The sequence below is a fragment of the Achroia grisella genome, unplaced genomic scaffold (assembly GCF_030625045.1).
Source record: "Achroia grisella isolate CSIRO2021 unplaced genomic scaffold, CSIRO_AGI_Agris_v1 utg853, whole genome shotgun sequence".
Taxonomy (NCBI): domain Eukaryota; kingdom Metazoa; phylum Arthropoda; class Insecta; order Lepidoptera; family Pyralidae; genus Achroia; species Achroia grisella.
In genome coordinates, this window is record NW_026713043.1 from 92,386 (window position 1) to 107,303 (window position 14,918).

The 14,918-nt window shown below is 35.1% G+C and overlaps 2 protein-coding genes across 3 annotated transcripts; both read right to left on the reverse strand.

Moving 5' to 3' along the window:
• Positions 1-578: 578 nt before the first annotated feature.
• LOC131852461 (intraflagellar transport protein 56) lies at positions 579-14,829 on the reverse strand. 2 transcript variants are annotated; one of them, XM_059203124.1, is made up of 14 exons: positions 14,785-14,829; positions 14,575-14,706; positions 13,600-13,783; positions 13,163-13,218; positions 12,291-12,466; positions 11,095-11,154; positions 9,112-9,258; positions 8,890-9,013; positions 8,149-8,328; positions 7,394-7,591; positions 6,736-6,891; positions 6,014-6,120; positions 4,890-5,014; positions 579-773 (listed from the first exon to the last, which is right to left on the reverse strand). In XM_059203124.1, the coding sequence occupies exons 1-14, from the start codon at positions 14,785-14,787 to the stop codon at positions 694-696; spliced, it is 1,728 nt and encodes a 575-aa protein (XP_059059107.1). In that variant the 5' UTR covers positions 14,788-14,829; the 3' UTR covers positions 579-693. The 2 variants fall into 2 exon arrangements, with proteins under 2 accessions (XP_059059107.1, XP_059059108.1); XM_059203125.1 differs by lacking the exon at positions 11,095-11,154.
• LOC131852462 (uncharacterized) lies at positions 3,355-4,901 on the reverse strand. The gene has a single exon (XM_059203126.1). It carries the CDS (start codon positions 4,609-4,611, stop codon positions 3,670-3,672), a length of 942 nt encoding a protein of 313 aa, XP_059059109.1. The 5' UTR covers positions 4,612-4,901; the 3' UTR covers positions 3,355-3,669.
• Positions 14,830-14,918: the final 89 nt, after the last annotated feature.

Below are 14,918 nucleotides of genomic sequence, written 5' to 3' on the forward strand. Positions count from 1 at the left end.
TTTTCCGCCTTTTTTTATAGTATGGAAAAATCTTCAGAAAACCTTCTGACGGGGGCCGGAGGGGCGATAAAGGGGTTTATGTGATTTTTAGATACAAAAAAAACACATGGTGTATCTACGAGCGCTATTACCGGAGTCGCGAGGTTGCGTTAGCATTCTACCGCGACTCCGGTGGCATTGGCTCACCTGTATATGGTGTATAGGTTAGTGTATATCACTGGAAACATTTAGTTTTAATAAAAAAATCATCATTTTTAGACTACCCTATTATGTATATAATAACAATTCTATTCTGGACAATTCACACAATAGCATCAAGTCCCAAACGAAGCAGAGCTTGTGTTTTGGGTAACTGATAGACATCGTTTAATATATTTTAATGTAATTATATACTGAAATATACAAATAAAACAATACGATCAACACATTCAATCATACCAATGATATGAAAAAAATGTTGATATTTACTTCCTTGAAATATGGTATAAATATTAAAAGAATGTTAGTATTTATTAATAAAATAATGCACATGCCATAGTTTTGGAATGTTTTATTTTGAATACAAATAAATGCATCGTGTGAGGAATTGATCCCGCAACATCCCAAATAAGACGAAGTGCTAAACTGCTAGACCATCATGAGATTTTTGTGCGTAGTTCATATTCAGATCTCATTGTACGACTTAGCTTCTCATCAAACGGGTATCCGGTTTTGCTGCGCCCACTTCACTATTGGCCTGACTATATGGTCAGCTCTTGGGTGGGCTCTGGGACCTGGGAAAAAATGTTTTTTTTTACAAAAGCTTTGTAAAAAAACCTACCTTGGTAGGCCGGAAATCTGTAGTACAGGTTTCGACGTAGTACAGACTCCAGACTTTCATAAGGATTAACTTGAAAGTTTAAACATAATTATGTATATTGTAAAGTTTGTAGTGAGTAGTAAATATAAAAAAGATTATTTAATGTGTGATTATTATTGTATATATATATATATAGTGAGACGTTAAGGCAGGGGAGGGGTACAGTTGAATTTCACCCTATCTCACGTGGAAAAGAGGATTTTTCGGAAAATACAACACTTTTTTCTCTAGATAAAATATTACATGAAAATTAGGTTAAATTATGTAAAACTAATTTCTTCAATGAAATATCGTTGAATACTACTGTATTTACACGAAACGTCATTTCACGCACGTTTTAACGCGGGAAAGCCCGAAGTCCATCATGATTGATTTTGCATTTTACTATTTATCGTGTTCAACGCATGTCATGTTACTGCCTTTTAAAATTTCAATTTTTGTTCCATTTTTCATTTCCAAACACGTTTACAATTTATTATTAATTATGTCGTTACTCTATAGATGTATAGAGATACGTTAGATGTCCGCCATTTTGCAATGATAATTGATTATTTCAAAACGGGTAAAGCACGATTGAAGGACGCGGGGAATGCGCGAGCGAGCGGCGCGCGCAGTCTCCCTCGTTCTCTTTGTCTACATTAACACGCTCATTTTTTCCTGCGTGAAAGCTGATTCGCGCCTGAAAGAACTTACGTCCAAAGACAGCTATTTATGGCGGTTATGAGAATGCAAGTAGTACAGTATCCTCTTAAGTATTTAACTGCCATAGGCAAACCAAAAGCGAAAAATCACACGTTAGATTAAGACTGTATGGTCCCAACCCCTATCCATACAAAACGTAGGTACTAACTATTATGAAAAATCTACAATTACTAATTACATTCGATGTAATTTTGTCTATAGAATAAGGCAACTAAGTCCTAAGTAAAAATTTTAATTAAACCATGATGTGACCAGTTTTGGCGTAATATATAAAAATAAGTTCGCAAATAATAATATTCAGAATAATTAACTAATTCACGTATTTTATGGACGTTCATAAAAAAATTTTGACGTAGACACCTGTCTCATCTACAATCATTTCAGCTGTTTGCTTAGTAAGATATGTTTCGGTTGAAAATTGATGGGTACAAATTGTAAAAACCAGTAAACAGCGAAATTATAGGGTAAAGGAAATATGATGGGAAGAAAAGTACTCCTTGTACTTGTAAAATAAAAAAAATAACAGGCTCAAATAATTATGTAGACATTTTATTATTACAATATTGTATAATCGTGTAATTAATTAGCATGACATTCATATTTTCGGTATTGACCAGTATTTTATTATGTACTTATTATTTTAAAACATTGGATTAATAATTGATTACATATATAGTTACTATGGATAAAGAAAGTCATTATGTATGCCAGTGAAGACTAAATGTTCTATACTGATTTGTGAAAGTACCCTACACTATTACACTTTATTTAAAACAACGAATAAAATACACGATGTGATGACACGTGATATCTATTTGGTGCTGTTCCTGTACATAAACAACGGATGCCATTTACCATCAGATGGGCCGTAAGCTACAAAATACAGTCTTTTACAATTTAATGACTATCGCGTACAGTCTGCCGGACGACAAGCTGTTAATCCAGCTTGTTCTATACTAACTATATTATCGATATGTGTATCAAGAACGAGCCTAATGTCTATAGTAATACTATGAAATATTATATTATCTGTGTTAATACCTAAATCTTTAATCGTTTCTATATTATTGACAACAGAATTACACAATGTTTAAGAGAATTGTCTTATACTTCATTTTCTGAAGAAATTAATTCGTTTACATTCGGTTACAGAGTGTTCAGAGTAAGCGCTGACGTTAATCACTAACGATATATGTTGATATGCTGCTGAAAATGTTTATGATCATTAGTATTTAATGTCATCATGTCTTATAAATATAATAAAAGCGAAAGTTTGTGAGTTACTCCTTCGCGCAGAAAGTACTAAACGGATTTCGTTGAAACTTTACAGTGGTGAAACCTCGGGCACAACTAGTTATAAATAATTTCAATATTAACAATATCACCGCACAGCCAGATTACTACTAAAATATTAAGTCATAATTGTGTAACAGGTTATTCATGTAGGTATAAATTTGTGTAATTTTTTCCTCAAACCCCGACAGTTGTGGCAATAAACAGACATATATACTTATTTGCAATTAATATTGAGAAAATAATAAATAAGATAAATGTAACAGTTAAGTATAACAATGCATAGGTATGCTGTAGGCAAATAATTAACACTCGCATCGGATCACAATGTTTACAAACATAATAAATATGATCAAAGTTTTAGTTCAATAATTGGATTACTGATATGTTAAAAAATATACAGTACAAAGTACCATTATAATTATAATATAGATTACGATTTAAAATTAGAATATCTATAAGTAACAATAAATTCAAGCATAATATTTCTTAAACGAATCTTTAACAAATTAATAATTTGATTGTGTATTATATACACATACTATCACAAGTCCCTGTTTACCCACAATTTTATAGAAAAGACATTCGATATAAACATATCGTATAATCTGTTATTAAGCATATACTAAAAATAATAATGATTTATTGTATTGAACCGTGTATTCGAAATGTAAACATTATGGATATCTGCATACCTCACGAGATTTTATACACAATGTTGCAGATATAAAACTGTATATGAATAGATTGAAAGGAATCCAAGAACATTTATAATTATTGTAATGAATCTTATATACGAAAGTGACATAAGTCTCTTATATTATATTGGCTATATCGTGCATAGTTCGCACCGCCAAGACTCGTGAATGATCTGTTTTTCGTACCAAAACAACTCCTTTCTTAACCCAAACATATTTGTAATTATGATCTTTAGCCTTTTGTCTACATTCACGGAATAATAGCTTATTATTAACAGTTAAATGCTCGTTGACGTAAATGTATTGAACGGGGCCTGTTACTGATAATAGCTCAGTATTGATACGCTTACGACGGCATGCTACAAGTACGCTATCACGTAAGAATTTTGAGGCGAATTTGACAATTATATTCATGGGTCGGGTATCATCCCGCGAAGCATGCGGGACTCGATGTATAAACACAATGTCACTTTGTTCAATTTTTTGATTAATCACAGTACCCAAGGTAGTCGCGATTAGCATAAGATTCTCGTTGCGGTTTTCTGGTACATTGGACATCTCAATGTTGCAGTCTCTCCCCTGTTGTTCCATGTAATTAATTTTTGTTTCTAATGCTTTTATAAGATCCGAAGACTGGTTCAGGGATTTATTATTCACCTCGACGGCATTTAGGCGCTGCTCAAGTGAGTCTTGACGCTGATACATTGTATTCAGTGAGTTCACTATGTCGGAAAGACGAGCAGTGAAATTACTCACTGAATCTTCGAGATTGTTATTGTTTGTCTTGACTCTCAGTAAAGATGTGTTAATATCCGATAATGTGGCAGATATTTTCGGAAGTTCATCCGACATACTCGATTTCACCGCGGCCGATAATACTTCAATGATACCTTCGTCAATTTTATTATTCCAGGCACAAAATTTTTCATTACCCTTTTTACTCGTTTCGTCGTCCGGCTGTCTTCGCGTACTCTTTATATTATTTTCGTCGGTCACCGACAACGGTGATGTAGAAATGCCAGGATTCGTGAACTTCGACGGTGTACGTTGCCGGGACATATCGCGGCGTTCACTCTATATGCACAATTGCAGCGAATACACTAAACGTATGCAACACAAAGCAAGTATATGACGCCGCGTCCGCTCCAAACAAATGCGCGGAAACGAGAAATTGGTAATTTCGGGAAAATTCCACTTTGTCGGTCCAAACAAATGCGCGGAAACGAGAAATCGGTAGTTTTAGAAAATCGCACTTTAAGTCGTCTCTGTTTAGGTGTAATTTGGTGAAAACTGTCGAAGGATGTAATGCAAGTGAAGTGGCGTGGGTATGAGCGCACCTTTGAGGAGGGCGAGTGCATCGGCGAGGTGAGCGGCGGCGCGCGGCCGGCCGGCGGCGGCCGCCTGCGCGCAGCCGCACGCCGCGCCGCGCAGCCCCTCCCACATCTCCGGGCCGCCGTCTAGCCTGCCCGACCATATTTTTTATTTTATGAATGACTAGCTGTACCTGCGGCTTCGTCCGGGTGGAATTTAACTTTATTTTTCTAAAATATAAATAGCCTAAGTTACTCCTTATTACGTCAGCTACCTGCTAATAAAAGTCCCGTCAAAATCGGTCCAGCCATTTCGGAGATTAGCCGGAACAAACAGACAGTCAAAAATTGTAATAAATGTTATTTTGGTGTATGTACCGTATTTATATTCATGTGCTTGTAGTAAAAAACGGTTATTTCAATATTACAAACAGACACTCCAATTTTATTTATATGTATAGATAATAGAAGGGAGCACCCGCCTGCGCTAACGGTATACGCTGGCTGGGCATCAATGGAAGACGACAAGATGAGCATGAGGTCAGGTCAGTCTATCGTGACAAATTCACCAATACATTACTAGAAATAAAATTATGAATACACATTACTAACAATCCCCTTTACCACCATGTACCACATCACCACACCGTAAACACATGCACACCGTACCGGGACGTTATTGGTTTTTATTCTGGGGTTTGGGCTAGAAAGAACTTGTAGCGCTGCGACCTGCATTTTCGAATAAATTTTGCTCTTTGGTACGAGGACACTTATATATTTTTGTATGGTGTTTGACTTGTCAGAATCGGTCAAAGTAATTTTTGCACACGATTAGGATTTCTTGATGAATGATAATGAAATTAGGTTGAATTTAACAAAATCTTCATACGGATCCCTAACGGTTTTCGAAAATAATCTATATTAATATAACTTTGTTATTCAGGGATAATATGGTATTAAAAGATTATGATGGTAAAATAATTTTTCAAATCGGCTCATTAGTTTCCTGTTCAATGCAAACAAATAAACAATCAAATCTTTCATTTTTATAATATATATTAGTACAAGTACATATAGAAGCGCATATTTTTAAGGTTTTAAGATATTGATTCATATATTGGTAGCAATATATAGGTGCTTTGTTACATTACCTGTCTAACATGTGAAACGCTTTAGCAGCCACCAGAAACTGTCCCATACGGTAGCTGTCATTCGCTACCAGTTGCAGCAGCGCGAAGCTGTCCGGAGTTCCAGCTGACTGTATTTATATGTAATTTAGTAAGTAATCGCGATTCTTTTGGTTTAGTGTTCTACATCCCTCTACTTAGGTTATGAGTTCAAATATTTTTGTGCGTCAATTTTATGTTTGTATTTAGGACAGAATCTCCGGTGATGGAAGCACCGATAACACTTTCAGTGCTCTAGCGGTGTAATATATTGCATTACATTCGATCCGTTTACTATACAAACATCTATATTCATGAGTATGATCTGAATTTTTGTATTTTCCTGAGGGTTTTCTATGTATATTAAACAAATAAATTAAATTGAGTGAGAAAAAAAATAGTCGAAGTAGGACGAGAAAGGATAGGTGGTACATACTAAAAATATCATACAATTGCTCTAATCATAATTGCGAAAGGATAAAAAAATGCTGATGAAAGATACAGGCGGATGGAGTGGATAACCAAGTCCTCTTATTTATGCCTTTCATCCTGTAAATTCACTGCCTAGGAGCACCTTACAACCGAAACCCCAAAACACGCAGACGACTGTTTAAAATCTACCTCTAATAATACCGATAACATTTCTCTATAAACCTTCTATATCTTACTTTAATAACGGTAATATGGAAAATGAAAGAAGTAGATACCTTGACACAGATCTCCCAGGCAAGGTGAGCGTCCTTATTCATGACGTGGCATCGGCACAAGCAAGCCAGGTAAGTGAAGCAGCCGCGGATGTTCTCGTCGTGGATGCTAAGGAGACACTCCTCTGCTTCTCGGTAGAAGCCCGTCGCTACTTTAGCCTAATGTAGAACAAATATACTCTAACACAAGTTATGCTTAGCTTGGTACCAGATGGCGCTGTGTGAGTTGTCCTGGGTTATAATTATTATTAATATTTTAAAGGCGCTCTTTTCTTCTTCTTTTAATTGGTATAGAAGAAGGTAACTCATCCACTCGGGCTTTAACCAAATGTGGACGATGATTCCAATTACAATACATATACATACATATAATACAATACATAAAAAAAAATATAAATTTCAAATCGAATCTGTCGAATGAATGAATTAATATTTGCAAATATCACAATTATAATCTTATTAATTAGGACTTCCATTTAATGTAATTATATCTTCTAATTACAGCTAAGAATAAATTGAAAACCAAGGTAGGTCTCTTAGAATTCATTATTGATAGTCAATTATCACCTTTTTTTCTTTACTTGTCACGAGCTTTTAAGGTGCTTATGAGGGGGCCAGCAATATGTAGATTATATATGTAGGTACGAAAAAAATTACAAACCTGTGCATAATTGAAGTTGAACGTATCGTCGTTAACGAAGAAACTCTTGATCGAGTTAAGATACACGAGCACCTCCTCGAACTGTGACGCGAGGAAGTATGAAGACGCCATGCATTGTCGGCCAGGGATCGTGTCGCACTCCGACGCTGAACTACCCACCAAGTGAAAACTCTGTTGGGCCAACTTCATCTGTTCTTCCTAGTGGCGAAACGAGGTAGGTGGATTATGTAGTGTATTTTTTACAGCATAGCAGTTTACGGATCACCTAATAGTAATTAATACGTAATAAGTAATTACCACGGCCCATGAGCACCCGCAACATCAGGGGAATTGAAAGTGCGTTACTCGCATTTTAAGAAGGATTAAGGATCCCTCGTTTCAATATCGTATTGGTTAGGAAATACTGCTGGAAGGTGATTACACAATGTGGTTGTGCGTGGCAAAAAGTTTCTGGAATACGCATGGTTTATTTTAGATAATTAAGATATTTGTATATTATTAAGTAGTTAGTAGTTTTTTAATTTCGATAAGATCGAGAATCTATTTTTTAGAAATCCACTAACGAGCCCAAACTCCTAATTTCCTCCAACATAACTTTTTTCCCGATACAAAAATCTTATTAAATTTGGAACGAATACACCCAATCTTGAAAAACCCCACATCCGGCTTCTCAGCTATTCTTCTTGACACAAAAATCCCCCAACTTGTTAGAAACAATTTCCAATCTTGAACCTTGACAATATGTTATCACTCACGTCTCCAGTCTCGTTGTAAAGTCGTACAGCGACAACTGCCCTCAGTATGTAGTGTAGTGGTGAGGTCGGCTGCAATGGTTCAAGTAGTGCACGCGCTTCCAGTGGTTCACGGGCACGTAACCTGTACCCCGCTAAGTTTAGACGTGCCTCCGGAACTACGTCTACCAGCTCTGGTAGCACCTGAATGACGATAGTAATCTTAGAATATTGTATTATTCGGCTGTTGGAATGTTGGGCCGATAAACAAATTCTGGATTCATCTTGAACTTGTGGGCGACGACTGCTTTGGATATTATAAAAAGTAAATAAGCCAAATCACATAACGACGACGTAATAAGATCAGAAAAACATAGTATAAATGAAAAAATATACACACTAAAACTTAAACAAGAGAAACAAAACGAAATATATATGTATTTGAGAGAGATGTATAGATGGTATCGTGAGTAGTATAATGAATTGAAAGACAAAAACATAATAAGTTTATTAAATTCCTGTAAAAATATTGATTCTATTTCTACTATTTGCATCTTATCTTATATTGCAATTTCTACTCTACAAATTATATAGCAAATAAACCAATAATTTAAGCTAAAAGTTACAAATATAGTAAGTAATGAGTACGTTTTAGTTTGAGGCGAATAAAGTTCCGAGATGATTAGTTTGTAAGTTATTGCAACCTAACTGCAACCTGCTGATTTGCTAAACTAAATTGCTGAGTGTTAGCTCAGCAATACTCACTTTTAAAGCACCTTCGCCATTCCTGAACACAACGAGATTGTGTTTGACCAAGTCCTGACCGAACGTGTGCTGTTCGGACGATATTTGTTTTAGTTCGTTTTCAGCTGCTTTACCATTATATAATCTGAAATATGTATATGTAAATTTTATTTATATAGGCGACGGTTACCATTTCCGTTCAGTTGAATCGTCAACTTGTCTGCCAATTTGCCATGTACCTACCTGAACAAGTTACACGCCTTCAAATTGCCTGCGACTGTGGAGGTAGGGTGTTGGGCGAGATACACTCCGAGGACTTCTTGCGACACGTCATAGTAATCCAACTTGTAGTAACACAGAGCTACGTACACATTCAGAGCCATGTATGTGCTAGAAATAATAATGTTGCTTAATATATCTTTCTTTTTAATGGAATTTATCGTGCCTCCCCTACGATAACGGTGTATGCTGCAAGCCTCCAGTAAAGAATAGAATAGAAAGAATAGAATAGAAAATCATTTATTCAAATAAACTTACATTGAAGCACTTTTGAATAGTCATTACATTTTTTTTTAATCTACCGCTCGTTCGGAAAGCTGTCTCATCACAAGAAGAACGAGCAGGAAACTTGCGTGTTGATCTTTTAAATAATTTTATTATTACTTTACATTTTTAAGTTTAAGTGTGTGAATACAAACCACCAATTAGCACTAATTCAATTAAATACTCAAAAAGAAAAAATATTGAATACATAACCAACTGGTTAAACAATTAATAAGAGGAAATCAGTCATAGTGATTAGAGCAGACCAGTCCCTACAAGCAGCACCCGTTCACGAGTATGACGGATGAGCCAGCCATCACTGCGCTCGACCATATTTTAGGGAGCCCAATGACCCGGCCCACCACGCCGCCACAAGTCTGGACATTTTAGTGAGCATGACTACTCAAAACACTAGACCACGTCAAAGCTACTCACAATTGCCATCTGATAGTTATAGTATTCACATTTTACATAAGAATGCATGCGGCAATTAATACAAAAACCGCTACGCTTTCATATTTCTAAAATCAATCAATTAAATCAAGAAAGCAATGAGAAAATAAAATTATAACGTTGTATGCTAATAAACTAATTATTTACTTGATATGTTGTCATCTATGAATTCGTCTATCCTGTAATAGGCTTTCTTACATAAAAATTGTTTAATATAAGATTTGAATTGCCTCTCTGTCAGATTTAATGCAGATTCTGGCAGTTTATTATAAAATCTTATGCAATTACCATAGAATGAATTACTGATTTTGTGCAGACGGCATTTAGGTAAAATAAGCTTATTTATATTGCGTAAGTTTCTACTTTTACAGTCTTTGAGTTTTTTAAAACTCTCTAAGTTCTTCCGTGTATACATAATATTTTCATAAATGTATTGTGAAGTAACTGTGAGGATATTTGAGTCTTTAAAGCACTGACTGTAATGACTCTCTTGAACCCATACCATAAATAGAACGTATGGCTCTCTTTTGTAAAACAAATATAGTATTTATATCGGCTGCTTTACCCCACAGCAGTATGCCATAAGACATTATGCTATGGAAATAACTAAAATATACAAGTTTAGCCGTCGCTAAGGAATAAAACACTGTTGTGTACAGGTTTAGTTTTCGCTTTAATGTCGACCTAACATGGCTGATTCCTGGTAATCAGGCCAAAAGTCCTTATTAAGAATAAATCTCTTTGTCCTCTATGGCTAAGTACGTAACTATCATATATCTTTATTTGAAAATGTCTAAAATATTTTCTTTCTACCATGTCAGCACAGTATAGTCCACTATTATTAAGGAAAATTATCTACAAAAATTGAAGTTTTGATAGACTCTTGCGCAACCTCACGTAATTTATAAATCATATATACCTTCTTGATCCTTGATCGTCATGGTGAAACTAATATTTGACATACCCTCATTACGCTGAATACATTTTGTGTCTAAACGTGATGACGGAAATAATTTGGTGTATCATAAACAAAGTTTATACTATAACCATGTGAAAATTTTAGATAATCGTGTTACTCTACATAAATCAGGCTATTCTACGAATATTACAAGTTACAGAATTACGAGTTTTTCTAAACATATTAATTTCTGCATTTCTACCAGAGAGTTCTGTTTCTACTAACTCATTGACATAACTATTAACATGTACGGCTATTGAATTAAATTTTACCCCGAGGTGTGACATAGTATTTTAATCCAATCCATGTCGTCTGGTCCATATCGTTTATATCTGTAATGACAGAAACATTGTAACGCTCGTGTCGTACTCGTACGTTACATTTCTTGAAGACTGCTATTACCTACCCCGCACAGTACCGGATTCAGCCGGGACTTGTTGTAAATTCTTTAAAGAAGCCCACGGTTTAATTGGACCGCCACGAGTAGATTTTCTTTCAAACCTAAACTGCAGGAATACTACCTAAATTTGTAAGTTTCTTTTATTTTTCTCTCGATTTTTTTACTTTATATTTTTCTTTTTCTTTTCTGTGGTTTGACTGTCAGACTGTTTGGTAAGTATTTAATTACCTACATTATATAGCATTATATACCCTTTTATATATGTCGTTAAGGTCAGACGAGTGAGATCACGAGGCCGGTAGCATTTGCGACTCTTGCTACTAAGTTAATCCGACATTGTCCCCGCAATTTGAACTAATTTCATTGCTATATATTTCATAATCATTATGAAATGATTTTTATACAGTTTATAAAGAATTCTTATCATCATTACATAGTATAAAAACACTGTCTGTCTGTCTCTATGTATGCTTAAATCTTTTATACTACGCAACGGATTTTGAAGCGGTTTTTTTAAATAAATAGAGTGATTCAAGAGGAAGATATATATAAATAATACATGTACACCCGTGTGAAACCGGGGCAAGTAGTTAGTTTATTTATATAATACATAATTCAAAAGTACATATGGCTATGTAATATTGTGGTATCTATGATATGGCGGATTTAGCACTTTGTGTCAGAATGTTGCTAATGGTAGATCCATGATTGAGAACGAACTCTCCCTCTAGGAGATAAATTAGTTTTAAACACTAACTAGTGGTATGCCATAGCTCCAACCGGGTGTTCATCATTTTGAGGTTTGAAAAATATTAACATAATATATAACCTATGTAACTCTGAAACAATATACCATGCAAACAGTGAAAGAATTTGTCAAATAAGTACAGTGGTTCCTACTTTACTTTGTTCATAACAAAATTTTCTCTCTCGCTCTATCTTTATAATATTAGTATTTGTAATAGTGTTAGGACCGATTTTAGTGTCATGTCAAGTGCGTTAAATGTCTTTAAGGTCTTAAGCGATAAAAAACTTTATTGTAATACTTATAAGGTTCTAGCATCTTACCGTCTATCCAGTAACAATTTCTTATAGACATCAATAGCTTCTTGGTAGTGAGCGCGCAGGTAATGAACGGAGGCCAGACTGAGCTGGTCTTCGGGGACATCACGTAGGGACGCGTGGGCGCGCATCAGGGAGTCTTCGTCGCCCAGCTTATGCGACAGGTGGAATTGCAGCCTCGTCTGATAACATGTTTTTTGTCAAAGATTGACGGCCTTCGTGGTCTAGCGGATTAGCACACCGCTTTATTTCGATGGTCGCGGGTTGGATTCTTCGCACGGTTCAAACATTTTTATTCATGAGTACGATTGTTTGTATAGGTCTGGGTGTTATTTTATATATGTATTTACAAAAAAATATATCTCTATATCAGTTGTCTAGTACCCATAACACAAGTACTCCTTTCCTTGGGACTAGATGGCGTTGTGTGAATTATCGAGGGATATTATAGAGCTTATTTCTCCTTAAAAGGCTGGTAATGCACCTGCAATTTCCCTTAATAATTGGCTTAGGCATTTACCATCAGGTGACCCGTGGTGTAAGTTTGTCCCCCATGCTATAAAAAGACATAGTTCAGGTAGGAGTTGTATTTGGTACGCCCTCTGTACTCGTCCTTATTTTCGTCTGGTGAAGTCTTAAAGGCCAGAGCTACGGCATTAGAATAATTAGATTTTTATACATAAATAAAATCTGAGATAAAACAAATTAACGGTACAAAATTGTATATGAAAAACTCTATTTATAACTCCAAATCCCAAATTAATCACTAGGTACACTGCAAAACACAGTAAAATACAAAACCTCATCCCATTTCAAGGGTTGAAAAAAATAAGGACCGTTTATCAATAACAATATATCAATAAATTTATGACACTTACCTTCAATGCACATTTGGGGGCTTTTTCTACCGCTTGCTGAGACTCCTTGTACATACCTACAAATAATTAGTATTCATGTGAAATTGAACTTTATTGTCATGTACACATAATTTAATGCGTATAATATTTTTTTGCATAATATAAAAAAAACATTATAATATTGCACTCCTTCTCTATATAAATTATAAGTGTGTAAAATTACATACCTTCGTATGCGCAATTCTCATAAAAAGGGTTAAAAAGTTTTTGCTTCACGTATATATATGTATATATATATATCTATCTATAAATTATAAACACACAACATTTTTCATTTATAATATATCAAATGGAGTATTTACTTCCTTTAAATTGGTAAAAAAAAACATTACAAGGAGTAGTCGAATAGAGTATTTCCAGCTTTACAAGTTGGTAAAAAAATGACGTATTCTGTTCACCTAAGTAAAAATAGCAGACGGCGAGGTCCATGTCAATATTGTCTGCGACTCTCGAATCCAGATTTCCGAGAGCTTTAATGTGTTCGTACGCGTCCAGCGCCTGTCTGTACTCCCCCAGGTGGAACCAGCACCAAGCCGCCCACACCTCCGCCCATACCTCTTTATTACCTTCGTGTTTCAGGAACTAAAATGTTAGAATACTTATTCTAAAATTTTCGAATTTAGTACACATACACGCATTACACATATTTCTGCGTGGAATACTATGGCAGATATTTATATACTAACTGTACCCGCGATTTCGTCGGCGTGGAATTTTGCAACATTACTTTATTTTTCTAAAATAAAAGTAGCCTAAGTTACTCCGTATTACAGCTACCTGGTAATAAAAGTCATGTCGAAATCGGTCCAGCCATTTCAGAGATTAGCCGGAACGAACATACAGACAGACAAAAATTAGAAAAAATGTTATTTTGGTGTATGTACCGTATTTATGTTCATATGCATGTAGTAAAAAACGGTTATTTGAATATTACAAACAGACACTCCAATTTCATTTTTATGTATAGATGTATAGACTACATAATACTTATATACTACACAGACAATTCACACAGCGTCATCTAGTCCCAAATTAAAAAGCGCTTGTACTATGAACAGAAAACAACTGATAGAAATACATAAATACATTTTTTTTGCGTGCAATTGAAATTCATGAATAAGTAACATACATGATGTTTGTATAGTGCGAACATCGAACATGCAACCATCGGTTGTGAGGCGGTTTGTTAGAGCTAGACCACTGAGACCGTCCTAAGTCCCATTCAGCTGATTAGTATGTTTAGGCAAGTCCATATATATTTTTTAAAGATGTGACTAACTGACAATAGACTATAAAGGTAGCATTTTATACATTGTTACTTCTTTGACGGACTGTAACTGTTAGTTGAATAAAAATAGAAAAACAGTACCAACCTCGAGCATGGTGAGGGCACCAACATAATCTCTTTTAAGGATGAAGTCTTCCAGCTCAGGGAAATTCTTTTTAGCGGAACTGCTACCTGTGCTGCCGCGACTGTCCGCCGCCGGCTTTGAACGAGACAGTATCTAATAGAAAGAAAAGAAAGAAAAATACTTAATACACGATATATTTCAACAACATAATATTTATTAACAAATACTTACCATGTTAGCTAAATAACCAGTCAAAACTATATTGCCATAAAATTTATAGACTTATGTTGACTAAATACGCGTTGTCATGGAAACAAACAAATTGGCGCGAAACTTAAAAAAGAAAACATAAATGCGTTTTCGTT

Coding starts and splice junctions, on each gene's coding strand:
- LOC131852462 (XM_059203126.1), bottom strand. CDS start 4,611: ATGTCCCGGCAACGTACACCGTCGAAGTTCACGAATCCTGGCATTTCT.
- LOC131852461 (XM_059203124.1), bottom strand. Junction 13,219..13,599: donor CGTCTGCTATTTTTACTTAG/GTGAACAGAATA, acceptor AATTATTTGTAG/GTATGTACAAGGAGTCTCAG. Junction 11,155..12,290: donor AAATTGTTACTGGATAGACG/GTAAGATGCTAG, acceptor CTGTCATTACAG/ATATAAACGATATGGACCAG.